Source organism: Indicator indicator, chromosome 13 (assembly GCF_027791375.1).
Source record: "Indicator indicator isolate 239-I01 chromosome 13, UM_Iind_1.1, whole genome shotgun sequence".
Classification (NCBI taxonomy): Eukaryota; Metazoa; Chordata; class Aves; order Piciformes; family Indicatoridae; genus Indicator; species Indicator indicator.
Window position 1 is genome coordinate 25,153,366 of NC_072022.1, and position 25,719 is coordinate 25,179,084.

Sequence of the window (25,719 nt, forward strand, 5' to 3'; positions counted from 1 at the left end):
CACTCCCTTCAGAGGAATTAGGTTCTGGTTCTCCTGTTATCACCTCTTTCAGATAAGGAGATCCAAATAAGCCAGAGGGGAGATCTCAGTGATACACATACCATCCATTTCCTATGCATCAGAGCAGCTTTTCACAGATAATGACTGAGGAATGTGCTGGGGGGCAGACACTGATACAGCTTGGTGAAATCTTCCTTAGATGTAGATCAAATGTGAAATTCCTAGGACTGCGGCCTTTAGCTTAGCCAGATCCAGCCCTCTGGCGTAGTGGTGTGCAGGGCCACTCTGTAGCATCCTGAGGGAGGATGCTGCACCACAGCAGCCATCTAGTCTGCTATGTCAGAGCCATCTTTGGGCACACTTAAAACAAGCAGGGAAGTTGACAGGCTCAGCTCAGAGCTGGACAGAAAAGACATGGATTAGTCACACGAGACCTTGTCACTGGTTTGCAGAGCATCGTGGGCAGCTCTGGACCTCAGACAGGCAAATTTCAGGGTAAATGCATGTTCCACATAGCCTTGAGTGATGGAGCTTCTTGGTTGCATCTTCCTGCCTTGTCCCTGTTCATGAGGTCAAAAAGCAAATGCTGGGATGTTTGTATCTCTGTGCTGTCCCCAATTTCAGCATATGCTTTTCTTTCCAGCTCATTGCCCCAACCATGCATCAGCAAACCCATGCACAGCAAGCAGCAGCACAGAGGAGCTGGCAGAGGTAGCAGAAGGAGGAGGAATCTTGGTTGTTGTTTTCTAAAATTAGAACAAAAAGAATCCTATCATGGTTGGTTCCTCTGTAGTGCTCAAGGCTGAAGCATTTTGAGTTCTAGAAAATGTTATTCTCTTAATTAGCTGTTGCTTGAGGGCCGATTTTAAATGTGGAGGGGCTACATGGTCCCAATAAGTGATGGGTTTGAAAGTATAAAGTATAATGGGAGTCTGGGATTCGAGTTGAAGGTTGCCCAGCATTTCCTCCAGCTTCCCAGTCCCAGTCCTGGTTGGCACAGGTAAATACATTAGTATCATTTTATTCAAATACATTTTATGAGGTAATTTAGCTGGGGACACATCAACCATGCAACATGAGCTGGAGGCCTTCGATTTGATGAGAATTGGAAATGAATAGGACGCTACCGTGTCCATTAAACTGAAATATTCGATGAAATTATTTCAGATTTCATTTCTCCTACAGTAATGTAACATTTGTCCAATTTTCCTTTTTAACCACCTCTTCTATTGGTTCTTGATTCCTCCCATGCATAAGTGTAAATATTATTAAGAATAGGCTTCCTATTATTTGTCACCCTGTGGTACAAATGAGGGGATATTTCCTTGTCCACAGAAAGTTACTGTCTTGCTTTCCTCGTTTTTACACCCACTGTGTCAACACAAGACAGCACTAGGCAAGGAGATAATATAAAAGCCATTCTATGCACTGTCCAAGTGGTTCTGCCAAAGACCCCATTTGGGCAGTGAGCTTTTGTGCAATTTGCACCATCGTGCTTGTTCTCCAAGGAACACACCACAGACCTTGCACTTTGTGTGCACAGCCTCTGACTGCAATTGCATTATGTCATGTGGCACTATTACTGAATCATTTTTATGTACATCAAGTCCTAATTGGACTTGATGGAGAAAGCTTTCTGTACGTTTTGAACAGGACTTTGAATCGTAAGATCACTTAACAGAAATACTGTATAAAGCCAAATTGCCTAACTCTGCACGAACATTTCATCTGATGGCATTGCAGTGCCAAATAGGAATTAATTTCCTGAAGGCATCTGATACCCAGAGAGATAATAATCACTCTTTGTGTATCAAGGACACTTTTTATTCTAGATGTGTGTTCACAGGACTGAGAGAAATCAAGGAAGAGGAGTGCATATCTAATGCAAGTTTGAAGTGATGCCATGAAAATTGGGAAGTGAGAATAAGTGGTAAAAGTCCTTGCCCACAACTTCAAGATCCTTTCTCCACTGAAACACTTCTTCCTCTGTCTTAATAGCTATTTGCACATTCCTGCTTTTATGATGAATATTGGTAGTTAGTTGGAGAGCTCCAGCATGGCACAGCAGCAGTCTGAAAGGGAGTCTGGAGCAAAGAGACTTTTAATTTTTGTTGGATTTGGCAAAATGAGAGTAGAAATCTTTTCTAGCCTGTTTTTCATCGTGGTTGCGGTGCACCTAAAGATGTTCAGTGCCTAATTCTAGAGTCCCTCAGTGGGCCTTGCAGAAGGGAAGACCTCAGCTCTGTCTTTTCCAGCAGAGAAGGTGGTCCTCACCTTTGCCCCTGTTACTGTGGGAAGGATCTGGAGCCCTGGAGGCAATTGTGACACTGGCTGATAGTGCCCCTCTGTTTTGTGCTCTTCCAGCAACCCAGACCTAAGGAGGACGGAGACCATTGTGGAGAGCCCACTGCAGAGGACCAGCAGCGGCAGCTCCTCCAGCTCCAGCACTCCCAGCTCCCAGCCCAGCTCCCAGGGTGGGTCCCAGCCTGGCTCCCAGGCTGGCTCCAGTGAGCGCAACAGAGTCAGAGGTGAGCTTCTCGGAAATGTCACTTTGCACTGAGTGTGCTTTCTGAGGCTTCTTTGGTAAGTGGGAAGGGTAAGAGGTCTGTGATCTCATGGATGCTTTTTAAAACAATAAAAATTAAAGGATTCATCATTTCTGATGTGCCTCTGTGACCAGCTGGCCTTCTTGCAAACAGAGATGCCAAGATTCCCTTTAGCCTGGGTGCTGACATTGGATCCCCACAGCAGCCTGTGCCAAGTAGCTTGTGCAGAAGGAGAGGGGAGTTATGCTTTAGGGTAGACAAAAAAAGTCCAGTGTGCTTCCTATCTTCACTGACCCAAGCTCACTTCTTTGTGATGGTTTCTTTGGAAGTGTGTTTTACTTCTGCTGGGCTGGCAGAAAGGGACCTGAGGGTTTCTAAATGACAGACAATTGAATATGAGCCAGCACTGTGCCCAGGTGGCCAAGAAAACCAATGGCATCCTGGCTTGTATTAGAAATGCTGTGCCCAGCAGGAGTAGGGAGGTGACTGTCCCCTTGTACTCAGCTCTGGTGAGGCCACAGCTTGAGTACTGTGTCCAGTTTTGGGCACCTCAATACAAGAGAGATGTGGAGGTGCTGGAGCCAGTACAGAGGAGGACAAAGCTGGGGAAGGGCCTGGAGAATAAATCTTAAGAAGAGCGACTGAAGGAGCTGGGGCTGTTTGGTTTGGAGAGCAGGAGGCTGAGGGGAGACCTCATTGCTGTCTACAGCTACCTGAAAGGATGTTGCAGAGAGGCTGGTGCTGGTCTCTTCTCCCAGGTAATTAGTGATAGAACAAGAGGGAATAGCCTCAAGCTGCAATAGGGTAGGTTTAGACTGGACATTAGGAAAAAAATTTTTCCCAGCAAGAGTGGTCAGGCATTGGAATGTGCTGCCCAGGGAGGTGGATGTGTTTAAAGGTTGTTTGGATGTGGTGCTTGTGGATGTGGCTTAGTGGTAAACATTGTAGAGTAGGGTTATGAGTTGAACTTGGTGATCCTGAGGGTCTTTTCCAACCTGAATGTTCCTGTGATTCTGTGATATTTATTTGTTTTGAGCTTCATCTTTGTGCAAAGCCTGAGATGGGAGCAGAGAAGAGAATTAGCCTCTAAGAAGCTCCCTCTAAAATGCTTTCTCCAGGCAGCCCTGCTGACACAGGGTTTACGTTTCTGGCCGAATAGTTTCCTCTCATCTCAGAGCCAGCCTTCAAGAGACTCCATTCCCCTGTTTAATGGCAGCAGGAGCTGCTGAAGCACACACAGGCCATACATCTGCATTTCTGGCACAGCCCCGCAGTGCAAATCCCCAGGGCCGAAGCGCATTAAAACAAATGCTGCCTCCATGCTCTGAATGCTTTGTGACTTGGCCGTAAGACGATGGGTCTGTTGTCGAACTCAGCACTCCTCTAGATAGTCAGTTAAAGGAGTTTACCACCAATTGTCCTGGTTTGGTTTGGTTTTGACTAACGAGGAATCCTGTGACAGATACTGTCCTCGCATTGTCAGATGCCGCAGAGCTTTTAGTTTGTCACATGCCCTGCTCTTCTGCAAAGTGAATTTGTTTCTTCAGTAGAAAAAAGGGCAGTGAGAGGGCTGTCAGTGGAGGCTGGGCTGGGTTATGGAGTTAAATCTGGTTGGTAGCTGGTCACAAGAAGAGTTTCCAGGGCTTGGTGTTGGGACCTGTTTTCTTTAATATAGTTGTCAATCATCTGAACAAGGGGATTGAGGGCACCCTTAGGAATTTAGCAGGTGACACCCAAGCTGAGCCAGGTGTATCAGTCTCCTTGAAGGTAGGGAGGCTCACAAGAGGGAGCTGGATCAATGGACCAAGGCCAGTGGTATGAGGTTCAACAAGGCCAAGTGTTGGGTCCTGCACTTGAGTCACAACAACACTTACAGGCTCAGGGAAGAGTGGCTGGAAAGCTGCCCAGCAGAAAATGACCTAGTGGTGTTGGTCAGCAGCTGGCTGAACATAAGCCAGCAGCCTGTCCAGGTGTCCAAGAAGGCAAACAACTTCCTGGATTGTATTAGAAATACTGTTGCCACTAAGACTAGGTCAGGGACTGTCCCTCATGCACTTGGCACTGGTGAGGCCCCACCTCAAATACCGGGTTCAGTTTAGGGCCCCTCACTGCAAGAAGGACTTTGAAGTGCTGAAGCATGTCCAGAAAAGGGTAACAAAGCTGGTGAAGGGTCTGGAGAAAGGTCTTGTGAGGAGTACGTGAAAGAATTGGGGTTCTTTAGCCTGGAGCATAGGAGGGTCTGGTGAGACCTTCTGACTCGCTACAACTCCGTGAAAGAAGGTTGTAGTAAAGTCAGGGTCAGTCTCTTCTCATAAATAACAAGTGATAGAATAAGAGGAAGCAGCCTCAAGTTGTTTGAAGGGATGTCTGGGTTGGACATGAGAAAAATTTCTTCCCTGAAAGGGTTGTCAAGCCCTGGAACAGACTGCCCAAGGAAATGGTGGAGTCACCATCTCTGGAGCTATTTAAAAGCAATGCAGATATGGTCTTGAGGAACATTGTTTAGTGGTGGACTTGACAATTCTGGGTTAAGGGTTCGACTGGCAGATGAGCTGGCCAAGCCTCTGTCCATCATTTTCCACCAGTCCTGGCTCACTGGAGAGGTCCCAGAAGACTGGAAAGTGGCCAGTGTGACACCCATCCACAAGAAGGGATGAACAGAAGAACCTGGGAACTACAGGCCTGTCAGCCTGACCTCAGTGCCAGGGAAAATCATGGAGCAGATTGTCTTGGGGGCAATCACTGCACACCTGAAGGATAGCCAAGGAATCAGGCCCAGCCAACATGGATTTAGGAAGGGCAGGTCCTGCCTCACCAACCTGATCTCCTTCTATGACCAGGTGACCGCCTGGTGGACGTGGGAAAGGCTGTGGATGTAGTCTACCTGGACTTCAGCAAGGCCTTTGACGCTGTCCCCCACAGCAAACTCTTGGCCAAGCTGTCAGCCTGTGGCTTGGACAGCAGCACTGTGCTGGGTTAGGAACTGGCAGGAGGGCTGAGCCCAGAGAGTGGTGGTGAATGGTGCTGGCAGCCTGTCACTAGTGGTGTCCCCCAGGGATCAGTGCTGGGCCCCATCCTGTTCAATATCTTTATTGATGATCTGGATGAGGGGATTGAGTCCATCATCAGTAAATTTGCAGATGACACCAAGCTGGGAGCAGGTGTTGATCTGTTAGAAGGTAGAAGGGCTCTGCAGAGGGGCCTTGACAGGCTGGACAGATGGGCAGAGTCCAACAGGATGGCATTCAACAAATCCAAGTGCCAGGTGCTGCACTTCGGCCACAACAACCCCATGCAGAGCTACAGGCTGGAGTCAGAGTGGCTGGAGAGCAGCCAGGTGGAAAGGGACCTGGGGGTACTGGGTGACAGCCGCCTGAACATGAGCCAGCAGTGTGCCCAGGTGGCCAAGAGAGCCAATGGCATCCTGGCCTGCATCAGGCATAGTGTGGCCAGCAGGAGCAGGGAGGTCATTGTACCCCTGTACACAGCACTGGTTAGGCCACACCTTGAGTACTGTGTCCAGTTCTGGGCCCCTCAGTTTAGGAAAGATGTTGAATTGCTGGAGCATGTCCAGAGAAGGGCAACGAGGCTGGGGAGAGGCCTTGAGCACAAGCCCTATGAGGAGGGGCTGAGGGGGCTGGGACTGTTTAGCCTGGAGAAGAGGAGGCTCAGGGGAGACCTCATTGCTGTCTACAACTACCTGAAGGGAGGTTGTAGCCAGGAGGGGTTTGGTCTCTTCTCCCAGGCACCCAGCACCAGAACAAGAGGACACAGTCTCAAGCTGCGCCAGGGGAGGTTTAGGCTGGAGGTGAGGAGAAAGTTCTTCCCAGAGAGAGTGGTTGGCCATTGGAATGTGCTGCCCAGGGAGGTGGTGGAGTCACCATCCCTGGAGGTGTTCAAGAGGGGATTGGACGTGGCACTTGGTGCCATGGTTTAGATAGTCATGAGGTTTAGGGTGACAGGTTGGACTCGATGATCTTTGAGGTCTCTTCCAACCTTCTTGATTCTGTGATTCTATGATCTCAAAGGTCTCTTCCAACCAAAACAATTCTATGATTCTATGTTGCTGTACTGATGGAGACTTGTTGCAGTGACAGTCAAGTAGAGAGAAGCTGGGAGGGGAGGCTTGGAGACAGCAGAAGCAATATGCTGATGAAGCCCCCATGCTACGCTGTCCCAGGTGACAAGAAGCAGTGACAGCTTTCAGCAGCACTTTAAATCCGGTCTCTCCGTTTGCCTTTCACCCAGGGAACGCCAAGCCCGAAGGGTCCCCTGTGCTCTCCCATGAGCCTGCCAAGGTAAAGCAGGAAGACAACAGGGACGTGACGCGACCGAGCCGACCCGCTGTGAGTCCTACATTATTTCCTGTGGGAATGTTGCTAGCCAGCTTGGCCACGTTTCCCTTCAGTGCCATAGCACAACGGCGGGGACCCCAAGAAAGAGGCTAGTACTGATGCTCCTCCAGCAGAGAGGCTGGAAAGCAGCAGTACAGCAAGAGCCCCTGGGAGATCTGAATGCTTAAGACTGCATGAGTTTGTCAGGAGCCCAAGGCTAGGGGAAAGCACTTAAGCCTGTGTTTTCACGTGAAGCAGGCGCTTAAGGGCTTTGCTAGCTTGGGCGCGGTGGTTGCCGATGGCACATGGTTGTGTTCTGTGCTGCATGTCCCCTCGCAGCGGCCCGGCGGAGGGATGCTCTGCTCGGGAAGGCTGGGGACAGCCAGCCCCCGACAGCCTTCACAGCTTAAAACCAACCCTGGTAGTGGTCTCTGTACAATCTCCTTCAATTACTCTGAGCAAAATCTCATCTGAAGTGTTTCCTCCTGGTTTAATGCTGTTGCCATTTGTACTTTGAAACCGCGGAGTCAGCCTAATAATGAACTGAATTTCCACTGCCTCTCTTTTATGATGTGTATTGATGTTTTGTTGATGATGTTGTGTTTTTTTTTTCTCTACACTCCACAGCGTTGAGCTAACAATTCTAATTTTATTTCTAACCTGCTTGCCCTTCCTCTGGCTTTTTCCTGTCCCGATCTGTTTCCTCTGATGCTGATTATTCTTCCTTTACCCACAGAGCTATAAGAAAGCTATAGATGAGGTTAGTGATATCTTTTCTCAGTGGGTCATGCCTATGCAAGGTTGACTAGTCAGTGCTTAATACCGAAGCGGGTTTTTCTTGGTGCTGATGTTGAAAAAGGTGGCAATGCACTCTTGGCTCGGCCAGGAGACCGAACCGTTGCGTTCCTGCCCGCGGGGAGGGGATCGGTGCTGCCGGCGTGTCCTGGCTGCCCCTAACCCGCTGGCCGCACCACTTGCATGGAGGCCATGGCGAGAAGCACCCTGACGTTCACACTCTGCCGGTGTTTGGCCTGTTTGAAAGAGAAGGAGCGAGAGCGGAGGTGTCTCGTGCCAGTGGAGGTGGTTTGGGCAGCCTGCACCGCTCACCGCATTCTGCTCTCAGCCACAGCCCCCCAGCTGCCCACTGAGTTCAGTGGGGCCATCGAGAGCTGATGGAAATGCGTTTTAATCCTAATTTGAACGAAGGTACTTGACAAATAAAGGGAAACAGAGCAGTGGGATGCAGTAAGTAGTTCATTCTCATGGACCAGACCGTCAGATACAAAGCCAGGGTCAGGAGAGCCATCTCAGATGCGATGGAGAATCATAGAATGTAGAGGGGTTGGAAGGGACCTCTGGAGGTCGTCTACTCCAGCCCCCTGCCAGAGCAGGTTCACCTGGAGCAGGCTGCACAGGATGGCATCCAGAGGGGCTTCAAATGACTCCAGAGACAAAGACTGTACCACCTCTCTGGGCAGCCTGTTCAGTGTTCCACCACCCTCAACATAAAGAAGTTCCTCCTCATGTTCAGATGGAACTTTCTGTCTTCTAGTTTGTGCCCATTACCTCTTGTTCTGTCACTGAGCACCAGTGGAAAAAAAAAGGTCCATCTTCCTGACACGCCACCTTTAAGTAGTTATACAGAATTCTAGTTTTCATCCAGCCTCTTAAAAAAACTAAAATGCCCAAATTACACCTTTTTCAAGTAGTATTTTCAAGTAGTATTTCAAATGTGTGTACATCTGGTGATGGTGAATGTTCAAAGGTTTGTGGGAAAAGACCAAGCATTCTTGATTTAGCATCTAACTTGCCTCACAGATGCATCACTGTGCACGCATTTGATGCCCCATCCCTAGAAATATTCAAGGTCAGGCTGGATGGGGCTCTGAGCAACCTGATGTAGTTAAAGATGTCACAGAAGCACAGGATGTTAGGGGTTGGAAGGCACCTCAACGGATCATCTAATCCAACCCCCCTGCCAGAGCAGGATCACCTATACCAGATCAGACACGAATGCATTCAGGTGGGTTTTGAGTATCTCCAGAGAAGGAGACTCCACAACCCTGCAGGGCAGCCTGTTCCAATGTTCCATCCACCCTCACACTGAAAACAGTTTTCCTCGTGTTTCCATGGAACTTCCTATGCCTCAACTTCCACCCATTGCCCCTTGTCCTGTCATTGGGCGTCACTGAGCAGAGCCTGGCTCCATCCTCTTGGCACTCACCCTTTACATCTTTATTAATGAGGTCACCCCTCAAGCTCCTCTTCTCCAAACTAAAGAGACCCAGAGAGCTCCTTCAGTCTCTCCTTGTAACACTCCTGCTTTTTTGCAGGGGTGTTCACATGGATGATTTTTCAAGGTCCTTTCCAACCCAAGCCATTCTGTGATTCCATGAACACTGATGATACTGGGAACTGTGGGGCTGTAATGGAAAGCACCCCGTTACCAGCAGCCTCTCCTGCAGCCTCTTGCCTCTAAAAATAGAAGATATGAAAGAAGGAAGATGTGCTGGTTAGTTAACTTGTTCTCTTGGATGAAACACGAGCAGTGCATTTTCTTTAATGAGGTGCTTTGTTAAGTGAAAAGCACATAAATCAGTGTCTAAAGAGAGGCAGCATGTGTGCTAATTCGAGTTCAATGAGCTATGTGATTCTGGAAACCAATCTGACTTGAGTCCAGCAACTATTAAATCTAAAGAAGCCATTGTAATTAAAAGTAATTAAAGAGCACTGATAGTGCTAGGTTATGTATTATGTCACCCTCCGTAATAACATTTCATACACATGTGGAACTACAGAACACTTTCTTTCTAGTTGTCAGATTGTTTTTGGTCCAAGAGCAGCTTGGTGAAGCCATTTAATCCTACAAAGTGCTCATTATTTAGAGAAAATGATAGCATCAAAGAATTAACCATCTCAAGGCAAAGCTGTAACTAGGAAATATGAGTTATCTGATGATACTGTCTGGGACTATTGCTGCTGTTATAACTTCCAAATTAGTCATTAAAAACTGCTTAGGCTGATTTTTAAAATAGAGTATCTTCTGCTGAGGACCAGAGAACGCACGTAGGGTGCTTTAGAATCATAGAATTGTCAGGGTTGGAAGGTACCTCAAAGATTCATCTAGTTTCAACCCCAGTGTCGTGGGCAGGGACACCTCACACTAGATCAGGTTGCTCAGAGCCATATCCAGTCTGGCCTTAAAAACATCCAGGAATGGGGCTGCCACCACCTCCCTGGGCAACCTGTTCCAGTGTCTCACCACCCTCATGGTGAAGAACTTCTTCCTAACATCCAAGCAGAATCTCCCCACTTCTAGTTTTGCTCCATTCCCCCTAGTCCTATCACTACCTGACATCCTAAAAAGTCCCTCCCTGGCTTTCTTGTAGCCCCCTTCAGATACTGGAAGGCCACAATAAGGTCTCCTCAGAGCCTTCTCCTCTCCAGACTGAATAGCCCCAACACCCTCAGTCCATCTCCATTAGAAATGCAAGGTGCAAAGTAGTAATTTTTCACAGTCCATGGCCATGATGGGGAAGCTTCAGTCCTAGTCCTTCACTGCAGGAAGTCCAGCTGCAATTTTAAGAGGCTCTTACACACTTCTAAAGTCCTGTTGAGAAGGCTCTAATCCAACTCAAAAGCAAGTGCTCAATAAAGAGTGTATTTGATACTCTAAATGGAGAAGGCATTGTTAAGCTGTTGGAATCATCATTGATTCTTATTTAGGAAGAGCAACAATCATATCATGGGAGCTGCTACAGAGCTAATTAAAATAATCAGTTGTCGTGACTGCGGAATTGACTCTGTTTCAATCCCAAACACATTGGCATCAAAAATAAAATCCTGGAATACCACTTTTCTCTCTTGAATCATGAGCAAGAAACTTTTTCTAAAGGTACAGAGAGCATTTCATGGGGAATATACCCATCACAGGTACCTGCTGTGGCTCTGGGATTGTTCCTTTTGTTAAAACCCCAGCATTTTATGGCATACTGATATTTACAGGTCTAATGCAAAGCTCTCTGACCTCCATGGGAGTCTTTTTTCTTTGTCAGAGGCCAGGCAGGGCAGACCTGGGAGCAGAATGTGGGGCTGTCCACCAGTAGGAGCCCGCCGGGAGGTGTGGGTCATCAATAACCAAAGTGCAGATTGCTTGCAAAATCTTCCTGCTTCACAATTGAGGGGGAAAAAAAAGAAAAAAAAAAAAAAGAAAAGAAAAAGGAAAAAATGGGCTTGCATCTCAGCCAGAGAGGTTTTCCATCATTTTCTTCACGTGTCGCCAGGATAGATTTTAAAAGGTCCCTTTGCAACCGTAATTAACGTTGTCGTAGCCGCCCTGCTGGAACGGTAAACTGGAAGTGCAGTAAATGAGAGTATGGCCATAAGACAATTGTGGAATTTAGCCTTTTTCAATGAGTTTCTTTCTCCCTAATCCTTTATCTCTGACCGAATGCACTGATGCCTACCTCGGTCACTAATATAGGGAGAAATGGTAAGACTGACAATTGCGATGCTTTGTTCGTCATGTGCATGTCTTGTGCAACAGAGTTCTCTAACCCATTCTAATTCGAGCTCTCATGCTTTTCTGCCCTACTGCTTCCCCCTGCATTGCTATAAAAGCATGTAAGATAACAACAAGTCTCTTTTCTACACGGTGCCTGCCATGTTCCTTGTTTTGAAATAGCAGTGTCTATTTTATATGACTGTCGGGTCTGAGACCTCATCAAAGTCATGGTAAACTGAAAAATTTCTTACTAGGCTTTGGGACTGCTCCTTTTTTTCTCCTTTCAAGGCTTCTTTTTTCTTTCTTTGTTTTTTTTTCTTTGGTTGTTTCGGGTTTTTTGTTTGTGTTTGTTTTTTTTTTTTTTTTTTGCCCTTAGCTTGTAGGCTGCCACATTTCACATAAAGTGCTTAATGGGTCCTGCTGAGGGATTTTTTTTTAATTTTATTTTTATGATTACTGTCTTTTTTTCTTTTTTTTTTTTTTTTATTGTGTGGCTGACTCAGAGCTGTGACTCCAAAGTCTGGCTGAGCTGGGCGCTTCTCACCGCCTCTCGGCAGCCACCCGACAGCGGAGACTTGCCTGGGAAGCAGCTCTCGACGTGGGGGGATTGCACCACTCCATGGGAGATGCTGTCATTGCTTCCTTCCCAAATGCATTTATTACAGAATGAACACAATTGTGAGGGCTCTTTGAGAAGTTTGGAAACCCTTGCAGGAGAAAAATTCTCCGAGCCAATCTTTGCCATGACGTGGTTTTCCAGTTTACTATGATGGTGACCAAACTTCACCTTTTCCAACCAACACAACTTTGTCGTGTATCTACATATGAGTGTGTGTATATCTATGCACATACACGTTCCAAACAGAAAGGAAAAAAAAAAAAGAGGTTGGCTATGAGGTGTTTTTTGTTTTTGTTTTTTTTTCCCAGTGAGCGTAAAAATCAGTTTTGTTTTGTTTAATAAATGCTACGTGCTACAAACATCGTCTTACGTCCGTCTCATGTTCGTAACGACTCCGTAAAGCTATTTCTCGTTGCTCGTGCTGTTAGCATTGGCTTTTGGAGAGATGTGCTTGGCCTTCTCCTTGCTCCGAATGTAATGGCGCCCACTTTCTTGTTTCCTTGCCCCCCATCCCCTCTAGGATCTGACGGCCTTGGCCAAAGAGTTGAGGGAGCTGCGCATCGAAGAAACCAATCGCCCCCTGAAGAAGGTGACGGACTACTCCTCCTCCAGCGAGGAGTCGGAGAGCAGCGAGGAGGAGGAGGAGGATGGGGAGAACGAGACACATGATGGGACCGTGCCTGTCAGTGACATCCCACGGCTTATGTAAGAAGCACTTTGTTTCTGGGGGCAAACCCTGGAACCAGGGAGTGTGTGGCTTGGTCTGGAGGAGCGGTAGCTGTCATGTGAGGCATGTCCAAAGCACATCAGTGTTTGGTCACTGGAAGTGGTGTCACAGTTCCAAGGGATAATCTACTCAGATGACTTTTTCCTGGTCCAAACTAGAGATGCATAAGAGGAAAAACAATTCTTTTCACTGCACATTCAGTGAATTTGGTCTCCAAGCTGACCTGCTCCTGCTGATCAGCAGGGATGGTTTTTGGCCAGAGTAGATGCTCCTGAACTCATCCACACCATGACTCCTGCCCACAGGGCTGGCATATTAAAGTTCTGCCTGCTCTTGAGCCTGGTCTTGCCCCAAATCAAATGCTGAAGTGCAGTACTTGGTGGCCTGCCCAGTGCTTCCTGGTAGAGCCAGGATTATAATAATCCTGAATTTTTATCATTGATTTTTGTCCTTGGCTCAGTCACTGTGCAGGAGGCAAAAAAACATGGGGGGCTCTGGGGTCTCTTTGCCTAGCAGCAGAGTCTGACTCCTGAGCAGAGTCTGACTCCTGCCCCTTTGAATTCACAGAGGAGTTGTGAGAAGGCTTTAGGGGATTGTTTGCAATCTAATCAGTTCATTTCCATTCTTCCTGCTAAATTGAATTTCATGATGGGTACACCTGGCTTCATAGTGGTAGAATGTTGAGCAGCAAGATTTAGGGGATCCATGTTATGTAGAGTGCCAAGCTCCTGGGTTGGAGCTTCCTTCCAGCAGCAGAAAAAAAATCAGAGCTCTTGGGGTTTGTTGGAGAAAATCAGGAGACAGAGGGATGGCAATGAATATGTGGCAGTCAGATGGGCAGTGTGCATGGAAGGACCTCAGGCTGTTCACAGAAGAGGAGTTTAATCAGGAGTGGTTAATCTGAACTGACATGCTTCCACCAAACACCTTGGGTTTGACACAGCACTTTCCAGGGGATAAAATACCCCCCTGAGGAATGCTTTGCAGCCAGATGTGTTGGACAACAGGCATGGTGATGAGATGAATGCTCCAAACGTGCCATTTGTCCATAATGTCCTGTCAATGAACGTGCCCCAGAGACTGAATGTAGAGATACAAACCCTTGGTGTTACAGTGAGGTGGCAGGAGCTGTGTCAAAGCCTTTGTGGGCATCTGTGGTCATGGCTGCCCTGCTGTGTGTCTGGGAAAAAGAAAGCTACTGCTTGGCTTTACACCCTCATGTCACAACAGGAGCCTTAACTGGATGCGGTTGGGTGTTTTGTTATCAGAGCTTTATTTTTCCTGAATTCAGTGTTTTTTGTCAGAAACTGAGTCCAAGAGAGATCATCTCATCTTCTCCTGTACCTTCTGAGTGGTCTTTGTGTCTTCTCTGGGCATCTTCCCTGAGCAGTGGGCTGCTCTTCATTCCAGCTTTGTCCAGGTCTCTCCTGCTATGGGATAAGCTCATCCATCACTCTGTGTCCCAGTGGACAGGAGGGACTGTTTGTTCCTTCTACCTCTGCAGATACCTGGTCTGTGATGACTCCTTTCAGGTCCCTCTCCTCTGAGCTGTGCAGGCCAGCTCTTGACCATGTCCAGGGATGACTCACAGGGTGGGATGTAAACTGTGCCCTTGGGACCTGGGGGCTGCCACAGCCATTCAGTCACTCCCTGTATGGTCTCCAAATTAACAGAATCTCCTTTGTCTCTGCTTTCTTATTTGTGAAACTGAAATACCACTCATTTTCAAGACTTAAAGGGACCTATAAGAAAGCTGGGGACAGACCTGTTGTGACAGGACAAGGGGTGATTGTTTTGAACTAAAAGATGGGAGAATCAGACTAGATAGAAGGAAGACATTTTTTACATTGAGGTGGCAAGACACTGGCCCAGGTTGCCCAGATGGTAGCTGTTCCATCCTTGAAAACATTCCAGGTCAAATTGGATAGGGCTCTGAACAACCTGATGTAGTTGAAGAGGTCCATGCTCACTGCAGGGGAATTGGTCTAGATAACCTTTAAAGGTCACTTCCAACCCAAAGCATTCTCTGATTCTCTGAATAAAACAGCAGTGGCTGCTCCCCACCTGTGACATCCACTTTCAATCCTAAAATTTAATGTATGTGAGAATAAATTCCAGCTTCTCTCTTGAGATAGGAGCACTGAAATTAACTCAAGGTTAAACCGTGGGTTAGGGCTACATGTTCGCCTGGAGAGCAGCAGAGAGCTGCAGGACACAGCTTGTACATCTGCCCATGCATCCTTCACATCTCATCCCTTCCCTTGCTGTCTTTTGTCATTGGATGCTGTGATGCACTGTTCCTTTCTCAGGGATCAAGATGGGGAATCAAGGGAGTGAACTATATTTTTTTTAAACTTTCTTAAGTAGAAAAACTGATGTTAAGTAGAGCAGGACTGCAGCTCCTCATTACTTGTTCACCAGGGCTCCTCTCAGGGCATCTTGGGCCCTTCTCTTTGGTCTCCCTGCTGTATCAACCTGCCCCTGGACTGTATTTCTCACCAATATAAATAGTTTCCCCATACTTTTCAGTGGATATATTTTCTGATTTCTCTTCTTGTCAGATGCAGAGCCTTGCCCTGACTGAAATAATACTGCATTAAAGGATTTTTCATCTAGTTCAACACAGGAAATAATTCACCATCGATACTTTTCCATTCTGTCCTCAGACCAACGGGAATTCCTGGAAGCAATGAGCCGTACAACCTGGGAATGGTGACAACCCACGGGATAGAGACTTCCCATGCAGATACGTTTAGCAATATTTCAAGGGAAGGGACTTTAATGGTGAGGGAGGTAAGTTGTAAAACCAGCATCTCCATGGAGCACCTTCAGGAGGTTTTGCCCATGTAAGCACCAGAACTAACAGTGCTGTGTGTGCGGAACACAAAATGCCTGAGTAAATTGTGCTCCTTGGCTCTCTCCTTAATGCAATTTGCACTCACTGGAGCAAATGTGACACGTGCAAATGTTTCTCAGAACTACAAACAGCAGTGAATAGTAATGCCAGGGCACACAGGGAGGGTGCTCAGATGAATGACTGCCATAATCCCACAACAGCTCCAGGCAACAGAAGTTGTCTGAAGTTTACAGCCTTTATAGTTAATGCACTTGGAACCTGGCACAAGGTTTCCCCTTTTCTTCCCAACCTTTGCCACTCTGTAATCCACAGAGGTGTGAGGTGTTTGTAGGCTACGTGGAAGTTTTTGCCCGGGGCTGCTCTGCTTGGAGAGCCAAGCCACCCTCCCCACCAGCCTGCTGTCCTGAGCTTGCTTGGGACACTGGGCATCCCACACACAAACAAGCCCCCAGTCACTGGCTTCAGCACTGCTGAGATAGGGCTGCAGTGGGAGCAATCCTAATGGATGCAGCCAGCCAATATGCTGGGTTGCATCAAAGTAAATGTGGCCAGCAGGATGAGGGAGGTGATTTTTCCCTCTCTGCTCCGCTCTCATGGGATCCCACTGTGAGTGTTGTGTCCACTTCTGGGGCCCCCAGAGTAACAAGGAGATGGGCCTGCTTGAGTGGGTCCAGAGGAGGGCCAGGAAGATGGTCAGAGGGCTGCAGCACCTCTCCTGTGAAGAAAGGCTGAGAGAGTTGGGATGGTTCAGCCTGGAGAAGAGAAGGCTCCAGGGAGACAGCCTTTCAAGTACCTAAAGGAGGTCTGCAGGAAAGAGAGGGACTTTTCACAAGGGCATGTACAGACAGGACAAGGGGGGATGGCTTTAAACTGAAAGAGGGTGGATTTAGATTAAGTACAAGGAAGAGGCTCTTCACTGTGAGGGTGGTGAGACACTGGAACAAGTTATCCTGAGAGGCTGTGAATGCCCTATCATAGGAGGTGTTCAGGGCCAGGGTGGATGGGGCTTTGAGCAGCATGGTGTAGTGGAAGTGGTCTCTGCCCATGGCAGCAGGGTTGGAAATAGACAATCACAGAATCACAGAAACATTCAGGTTGAAAAAGACCCTCAGGATCTTTAAGGTCCCTTCCAACCCAAAGCATTTTATGATTTTACAATGGCAGAATTGCAGCAGTGAGGCAGAGGAGGCATGTTTGGTTGGTTGTAGCAGATTTCCCCCAGTGTTTTTCAGCTTCCCAGTTGGCTGAAATGGGCTGAGATTACTGCTGGAAAGGCAGATGGGTAGCAGGTATGCTGGTGAGGGGGTAGGAGGCTCTGGCAGTTAGTAAAACAAGGGAGTCACTCTCCTGCCAGCATGTAAAGGATATGGATGGGAGAGGAGAAGGGAGAGGAGTCTGGAGCCAGCTATCATAAAGGAGGAATGTTTAGATCAAATGTAAACTAGACTTGAGCAGCATTTTAATTCTTAGTTTATATAAAATATTCACTTGTGAAGGGAAGGCAAAATGAATGCAACTTCAGAGAGGAAAGAGCTGGCAAAAGAAGTCACAGCATGTTTGCTGCCTTTTTCCACAAGTTTTGGAGGTGGGCAGCTGTGCACAGCCCACTGGTGTGGAGGTGCTTGGAGCAAAGATCCCCACAGTCTGAGTGGTCTTCTGCACGTCCTTGCAGCAGGGAAGATGATGTGGCTGAGCAGCAGAACAGTTCACTCCTGTATTAGGCAGCCATTTCTCAAAGGAGCTTGGTGTTAAGCATCACAGCTGTAAAAAAAATGCCATGCCTGGGAGACCAAAGGAGAGAACCAGTGGTGCAGAATGGTTAAAAGCCACAGGCAAGACAAGAAGCTGGAAAACCCCTTTGGGAGGAGAGAGCATGATAAGAAACCCAAACTGCTGGGCACCTATTGTTTGCTCCCCATCACTGATGTGGACATGAGAGGCCAGAGTCACTGAGGTCACTGGGCTTTGGGCAAAGTGGTTGAAGGCAATGGTGACAAATGCCATCAGGATGGGTCAGAAAGTTGGTGAGCCTTTTCAGAGGGAGCTTTCCAATAATCCCAGTTAATGAGCAAGTCTCTGTGATGATCTCATGGATGTGCTCCACGTGGGTAGGATTCATCCAGATGGTAGTTACCTCAAAATGATAAGGAAGGGAGAAACTTCCCAGCACCTGCCTTGCATGGGATGGGGGCGGAGAGGAAGGGGAAGCCCTGGGGGAGCCTTGGGAGCTTTGTGCAGAGAGCAGGGTGCCAGATGTTGTGCCGCTGCTGCTGCTGTTCACTGCTGGTTTGGGTGACAGAAACATGCGATGGGAGCTGTTGGCATTTGCAGGCAGGCCGCTGGCTGCCCGAGCCGTGCAGAGCCCTGCAGAGCCCTGCAGGCCAGCGCTCACCCAGGGCTCCGATTCTGCTGCTGCCCCGGGCCCTGTGCGAGGAGAGCTGGCCATGGGGTTTGCACCCATGGTGGCCAGAGCAGAATCTGCCCTACATCCCTTGTCTCAAAACGATGGTGGTCAGGCTTCTTTCGCTGTAACGTGGCTGATTACTCTGTATTGACTTTGGGATTATTAATCCTGCCTTTATTTCTCCTGGGGTGGGGGGTTGGTTTGCTGCTTGCCAGATTGCATGGGGATGGAAACAGAGAGGGTCCTTCTCCTGCCCTTGCTTTGGAACTGGGGGACTGCCAACGACTTGGTTTTGTTTGTTTTTCTTTTTTTTTCTTCCCCTCTTCTTTTTCTCTCTCTTTTTTTTTTTTTTTTCCCCTTCCCTTCTCTTTCTTCCTCATGCCTTGTGTCTCTGCAGACCTCTGGTGAAAAAAAGCGTTCTGGCCACACAGCCAGCAATGGCTTTGCAGGTCACATCAATCTCCCTGACCTGGTGCAGCAAAGCCACTCGCCGGCGGGCACGCCGACCGAGGCCCTGGGGCGAGTCTCCACGCATGCACAGGACATGGACTCGGTGCCTGAAGTAGGTGGGGGGTGGGGGGGGCTCCTCTTGCTTTCTCCTTTGCTTCGCTTTAAAACAAGTATTAACACCTCTGCCCCACCAAGGGACTTGCCTGCTCTCCTCCCTGGCTTTCTTGGCTCTTCTCTCTGTTCGTGGTCTCCGTGGGTGAGCGTAGTGGAAGTACAAGGGAATCTGCTGAGTTACTGCCCTGTGAGTCTGTGGCTGATGGTAGAAATGTGTATTAGGTCTTCTCCCAAGCCCACCAGGTGGAGTTTTGGTGGTGACGGCTTGAATGCTGCCAGCTGATTTTTTTTTTTTTAAGAGCTAGTGATGTCATTAACATGAACTGGGCCCAGCTTCCACCTGTGCAATCTCTTGGATACTTAAGTGTGACTCAGAAGGTTAGCAAAACCCAAAGGCAACAAACTTCTGGATAGTTCTTCAGACTAGAAAAAATCTGCACACCTTTTAAATAGTCTCTTTCCTGTCATGGCAAATTATTTCTCCCTGGTAGCTGTTTTATGGAGACACAACGTTGTGTTAAGGTATAAAAAAATCCTAGAAAGTACAAGATGTGACACATAAGCCAAGGCAGTGTCCTGCCTACCATCACCAGCTGTGGGAGCCAGGCACAGTTGTCTCTTTTCCCATGAGAAGTCGTCCCATTTGGTGCTAAATAAGCTGTTTTATTTAATGTTTTCTTTCCTTTTTGTTGGTTGTACATCAAAAGTGCTTATTTTACGGTGTGCTTTTACTAGCAGTATAAAAAATAAAAGCTGCTTGGAACTGGGCATTGATAAAACCTAAGAACAGATGGGGTGTGACTTGACCTCAAGATTTCATCCATTTCCTTGTTGCCTTTAAAAGTGCTGATGAGAGAGGTGGTCCTGAAAGTAACACCTTCCACGGTCGTTCCAGGACTGCCTAAGTGCAGGCAAGGATCGGGTTTAAATATCTTCATTTATAGACTACCAACATAGAAGATCTTTTCCATTTCTGAAACTGCATTTTTTTAGGGCTGACTGAGCCAAGAGTGGGTGTAAGTGGAAACATGGGGATCAGTTCACAGGCTTCCAGGTGACTCATGGTGCTGTGAGCAAGAAGGGAGCAGGAACAAGCTCACCCTGCAGCTTGATGCTGTCTCTGTAACCCTCCGCAGAGGTTTATAGGCGATTGAACAGGACTTGGAGGGAGATGAGGTCTTGATATTTAAATAATGGACATGGAGTTTACTAGAATGCCAGCTGCTTAGGAGAACAGCTGGATCTGAGCAAAGAAAGGAAATACTCGGGATGAGTACTGGGATGAGGGGTTTCTTCGTAATTCATTTGTCAGAAATCACTTGGCTCTCAGCTGGGAAGCATCCCTTTCTATCCTCATTTTTTTCTCCTTGAAATGTTGGTGGTTTATGGGGAAGACATCTAGCACAGAGAAAAGATTGTGTAGTTCCTGGCTATGAAAGAAGCAGGAAGCAGGGAGTCTGTCTGCCATACGCACCCGAGTACGGCTGTGCTGTGTACGTCAGTGTGGGCTCTGCTCCTGCAGCCTTGCCTGCTGCGAGCTGTTAGCTCCTTCCATGCCTCTTGGTTCTCACATACTTCTTGGAAATCCATCCCATTTCTATGGAAACTGGTGGGCTGTCAGGGGAATGGTGTCAGGAGGGAAACAGGATGCACAGGATGGTTTTGACAGGTGTGGGGCAGGCGTGCCAGTTCACCCATAGGTGCCAGCCCCAAAATGCTTGGAAAGTTCCAAGCCATGGGGGTGCTCCCACACCTGGTGGGGTTTTGCCCCTGAATCTTTCTGTGGGCTGCTGGAGGACAGGTACAAGCCTACCCCAGTTTTGGTACAGATGTTGCTGCTCAGTGAGTGGGGGAAATCATCTCCTTTTGCTTGTAAGAAGAGGTGTAGAGCACAGTCTTACAAGTTGTGGCTCAGGGAACTGGGCTTGCTTAGCCTGGAGAAGAGGAGGCTGAGAGGAGACCTCACTGCTCTCTACAACTCCCTGAGAGGAGGTGGTAGTCAGGTGGGGATCAGTCTTTTCTCACAAGTAACAAGTGACAGGACAAGAGGAAATGGCTTCAAGTTGCACCAGGGTTGGGCATTTGGAGAAATTTCTTCCCCAGCAGGGTTGTCAAGCCGTGGAACAGCCTGTTCAGGGAAGTGGTGGAGTCACCATCCCTGGAGGGATTTAAAAGCCACGTAGGTGTCATGCTGAGGGATAAGGTTTAGTGGTGGAGTTGGCAGTGCTGGGTTAGAGGTTGGACTCGACGCTAAACATCTCTTCCAACCAAAACAATTTTATTATTTTCATGTCTTAGCCTCATTTTCTACCTTAAGAAAGCAATAGATTTAAAGAAGAAGCAACATGGTGTTGCAGTTGGTTCCTCCCCAGATTCCTTTGGCAAAGTATTGGCTCTGGCATTCCCTGTGATACCTTCAGGTTAAGTTTTGTAGCTTAGAAATGTCCCTTACTGCAGTCCCACCTGAAGTTTAGAATGCTCCAGTGAAGTGCCAAGTGACCCATGCATTGTGGTGTGCTGAAGAGCAGACTTTGAGGGGGGGTTTCAAACACATGCTGTTTGAAAGCTCTCCCTAAAGCACCACACAGATCACTCTAAGCCTTCCCTACCTCCAGCACTCCAAATCCTCCTAAAACTGGAGCAGCCAGGTGAGCTGGGGGGCATTGCTGGGTCCTGCCTCAGCAATGGGTGTGAAGACCAACATTAACAGCCCAGCAGAATGCAAAACTGGTGTTTTGCTAGAGCTGACTTTCTCTGCTTTCCCAGGGGCACCAATATTTTGGGCTTAGCCCAACAAACCCCTAAATAATAGGTGGTAAAAAGCAGAGCTTAGGGCTGTATGACCTCTCCTCAGCTTTGCAAGTCCTAAAATAGATTTCCCCACCTATGGAAATAAAACCTTTGCCAGATGGTGCTAGTTAGCATTTGGCTTTGGCACACGGAAAAGCAACAGTCCCACCTTGTCCAGCTCTCTGCATTACTCTGGTGGTTCCTGATCCATGTCAGATGTCCCATGCCAGGGTGTTCCAGGGGCTCCCAAGCACCATCCTGCCAGCCATTGGAGAGTGAGAAAAGCAAACCCCTGCCTGCCTTTGAGGCTCTTTGAGGCAGATGTGTTAAACGGAGACAAGTTGGGTTTTACCTGCATTGGCTTTTGCCTCTGGCCCTGCGGCTTCTCCGCTAACCAGCCTCGTGGATGCGCTGTGCTTCTGCCTGTGAAAGGAGAGCAGAGCCAGACCCTGCTCCTCTCACTTTCTGTTGCTTGTGGGCACTCAGAAATCCAATTTAACGTTTTTCCTGACTGGTTATGGGGGGAGGAGGAGCAGATGTTCATAGAGGGCTTGAAAAAGGCACCTCAGGGGCAGGCTCTGTGTCTGCTTATTAGAAAGTCTGATATAAACATACGTGCACAGGATTCCTCTTAACTTCTGTGCTCTGAGCTTTCCCTTTGCTGTTTGTTTTCCAGTATGGAATGGGAAGTAGCACCAAAGCCTCTTTCACCCCCTTTGTGGACACCAGAGTGTATCAGACCTCACCTACTGATGAAGATGAAGATGAGGATGAAGAGTCATCTGCTACTGGTAGGAGGCAATGTGGTCAGTTTAAAAGGAGAGGTCCTCATGCAAATGAGGTTGTGGAGCCTAAATAACCCCAGTGAACATTTCAGTTGCTCTTGTCCAAACATTGCCTGTGTCTGCATCCTTGTGCTCCCCAATTTTCAGTTACCTGCTCCCCCACCAGCATAATGTCACCACAAATATCTAGGATAAAATGGGGAGCAGCAGCAATCCACCCACCTGTCCGCCTGGGCAGCCGGGAGGAAAAACTGGCAGTTGCCCTGGTCATTGAAAATGGCTGGATGTGGGTAGGTGGACAGTGAATAGAGCTCATCAGCTCAGTAGGCAGGGCTGGAAGTCTGGAGATATCACCTGCTGATGGATTTGGTGTCAGCTCCAAGCCATGAGAAAATCCTCATTATCCCTCTCCAAACACAGTAGCGCAGTGATGACTTCCCCACTGGGGAAATAAACCAAGTATTGTCTTGCTGTCCTGAAAAAGAGGTGGCAGAAGAGTTAATCCATCACTCCTATTTCCTTGCAAGCCCTGTTCACCAGCGAGCTGCTCAGACAGGAGCAGGCCAAGCTGAACGAAGCCCGGAAGATCTCGGTGGTGAACGTCAACCCCACCAACATCCGGCCCCACAGCGACACCCCAGAGATCCGCAAGTACAAGAAGCGCTTCAACTCGGAGATCCTCTGTGCTGCTTTGTGGGGTAAGCCCTGAGCACGCCGTGCCCTGGCCAAGGCTCCCTGGAGTGTGATGGAACGTGAATGTGTGTGATGGCGTAGGGGCTAGCTGCCTTTAAGAAGTTACAGACCTCCAGGAGGTCCAGAAGGTGTATTTCACAGTCTCACAGTATGTCAGAGGTTGGAAGGGACCTCAAGAGATCATCAGGTCCAACCCCCCTGCCAGAGCAGGATCACTTTCCACACAGGAATGTATCCAGGTGGGTTTGGATAGTCTCCAGAGAAGACAACTCCACAACCCCCCTGGGCAGCCTGTTCCAGTGCTCTGTCACCCTCACTGGAAAGAAATTTCTCCTCATGTTGAGGTGAAACCTTCTCCGTTCTAGTTTGAACCCATTGTTCCTTGTCTCATCACTGTGAACCACCAAAAAGAGCCTGGTCCCCTCCACTTGACACCCACCCCTCAGATATTTATAGACATTGATCAGATCCCCTCTCAGTCTTCTCTTCTCAAAATTAAACAGCCCCAGGGATCTCAGTCTCTCTTCATAGGGGAGATGCTCAAGTCCCCTAATCATCCTCATGGCTCTCCATTGGATTCTCTCCAGCAGGTCTCTGTCTCTCATTCCCATAATTCCTGCATCCCTATAAAACTGGCTGCAGAATCAGTTTTCTGCCCTTTTTCTCCTCTCTCCTTTTTCTCCCCCTCTCCTCCCAGGAGGACGCACAGGCTGTTACCTCTTGCTGGGGAGGCCTGGTGCCAACCTTGGCAATGCTGCCAATTAGGCCTGGAGCAGCCTAATTGGGGTCTGGAAGTGCCAAGCCAAATTTTAGGTGTGTCACAATGGTGTGGTATGAGGGGTAGAGAGGCATGGCAAGGAGTGGGGTGTGAAGGCTTGGGTTTGTTGGCCTGGTTTAAAGGGAGGTTTGTGTGAAGCTTTGGCTTAATGACCTTCTGTGTTAAGCCCAGACTATGGATTTTATGTATTTTATATGCTTTGTACTGTTGCATGTAGTTATGATTAGCATTTCCATTTAAACTTTCCAATTCTATCCAATCCTTGGAGAGTTCTTTTCTTTTGCCTCTTTGGGAAGAGTTAGAAGAGCATCTGTCTTGCTCTAAACTAAGACAATGTGGCATCACAGAATCAAGCTCCTGCCTGTGGTTGTCCCTTTCTCCGTCCTGGGCAAGGCTAATGTCCCTGAGTCCCTGCGCTGCAGAGTGACCTTCCGTATTCATGGGAAGATCTCAGCCTTAGCTGGGAACAGTCCCTCTCACCGTGGTAGCAGGTTGGGGTGTTGTCCTTGGGAGATGCTCCTTGGCTTCTGGTGCCCATTGCCCTCTCCTCTTCAGGTGTGAATCTGCTGGTGGGCACAGAAAATGGCCTGATGCTGCTGGATCGAAGTGGTCAAGGGAAGGTCTACAACCTCATCAACAGACGGCGGTTCCAGCAGATGGATGTTCTCGAGGGCCTTAATGTCCTCGTGACAATATCAGGTACAGCTCTTCTGCTCTCACCCCATCCTTCACCTTCTTGGCCATCTCTCCCAAATGGTTCCAGCTCAGACAAAACCCTGCCCACCAGCGTCAGAGGGGAGCTCCCAGGGGAGCTAGGAGCGGTTTATTCCAGAATCAAGGTGTCAGATCTTCAAGAATACCTCCAAGAGCAGTTTGCTCCCATCACCTGCCAGCCCTGCTTCACCTGCACTGCTCCATCCTCCTTTAGCAGGGAAGGCAAAGGCACAGGAGTGTACAGCAGGTACCCCCAGCCAGGCAGGTAGCCACGGCTGGAGAGGGCAACAGGCTCTGCTTTTGGGTCTGCTCGCCTTTAGCCAAAGGAGCTGTGAACCATGGCTTAAGGGCTCCAGCTTAGACCATGGCTGTGCTCAGGATACCCCAGGCATCATGAGGGCTTGTCATTGTCCCTGGGCTCAGCCACAAGCTCCAGAGTGCTCAAATCAGGCTCGTGGCAAAAAAGCAAAAGGTCTAGTCCAGGCTCCCAGGATGCTTCCAGCCTCCTGAAGCACACAGGTGGTAGAGACAAAGGCAGAGCCACCTTCTACTCATACCTGCCCCACAAAGCTCAGATGACAGCAAGAGAAATGCTTGTTAGGAACTTTGCTCGTTACCATCCTTCTGTTTACATCCATCTTGTTCAAGATCCCTCTGGGCTCATTCTGCATTTGCCTGCAGATTTCTGCTCCCTCAATTGAGATGGAATCACAGAATGGTTTGAGTTGGATGGGACCATAAAGATCATCTAGTTCTAACCACCCTGCCATGAGCAGAGACCTTCTACTAGAGCAGGTTGCTCAGATCTCTGTTCATCCTGGCCTTGAACACTTCCAGGGATGGAGCATCCACAGCTTCTCTGGGCAACCTGTTCCGCCACTCTCATGGGGAAGAATTCTTTCCTTACATCTAATCTAAATCTACCCTTTTTCTGTTTGCAGCCCCTACCCCTCATCCTGTCACTACAGTCCCTGATTAAAAACCCCACTGCTTTGTCATTTACCTTGATCTGGCAGCTCCCCTGTGGTTTAGGAGATAAGGAATAGTGTTTAGTACAGCTGGAAGATGAATGGGGAGGTAGCACTGCCCAAGGAGCATCATCCCCCAAGATGGTGCTGAGGACAAGCCCTGGGGACTTGTTTAAACCCATCAGCAGACACAGCCCCTGGTTTATGGTTGGGGTCCTCTCCCACTGGTCTCAGTGTGAGCAGTGTCCTGTCCTTGCAGCAGCTGGAAGGATTGCAGCCAGATCATGAGCAGCCAGACATGCAGAAATTTGGCAGCCCCTCAACATTGCACAGCCCAGCACCGGGTTTGTGGCAAAGAGGAAAGAAACCAGGTAGCTGGGTGGTTGGGTAAGCCCTGAGCTCTAAGAGAGCTGGGGTCATCCTCCCTCTGTGCCCA

The 25,719-nt window shown here is 48.4% G+C and overlaps 1 protein-coding gene across 1 annotated transcript in view; it reads left to right on the top strand.

Annotated features, from left to right (window-relative positions):
• The window catches only part of TNIK (TRAF2 and NCK interacting kinase), a 190,087-nt gene that overhangs the window by 157,053 nt on the left and 7,315 nt on the right, over positions 1-25,719 (top strand). Inside the window, 10 exon segments of the mRNA XM_054385755.1 lie at positions 2,365-2,528; positions 6,795-6,892; positions 7,617-7,640; positions 11,364-11,372; positions 12,524-12,708; positions 15,397-15,523; positions 18,389-18,553; positions 22,022-22,136; positions 22,658-22,828; positions 24,157-24,300. Coding sequence (XP_054241730.1) covers positions 2,365-2,528; positions 6,795-6,892; positions 7,617-7,640; positions 11,364-11,372; positions 12,524-12,708; positions 15,397-15,523; positions 18,389-18,553; positions 22,022-22,136; positions 22,658-22,828; positions 24,157-24,300 — 1,202 coding nt within the window.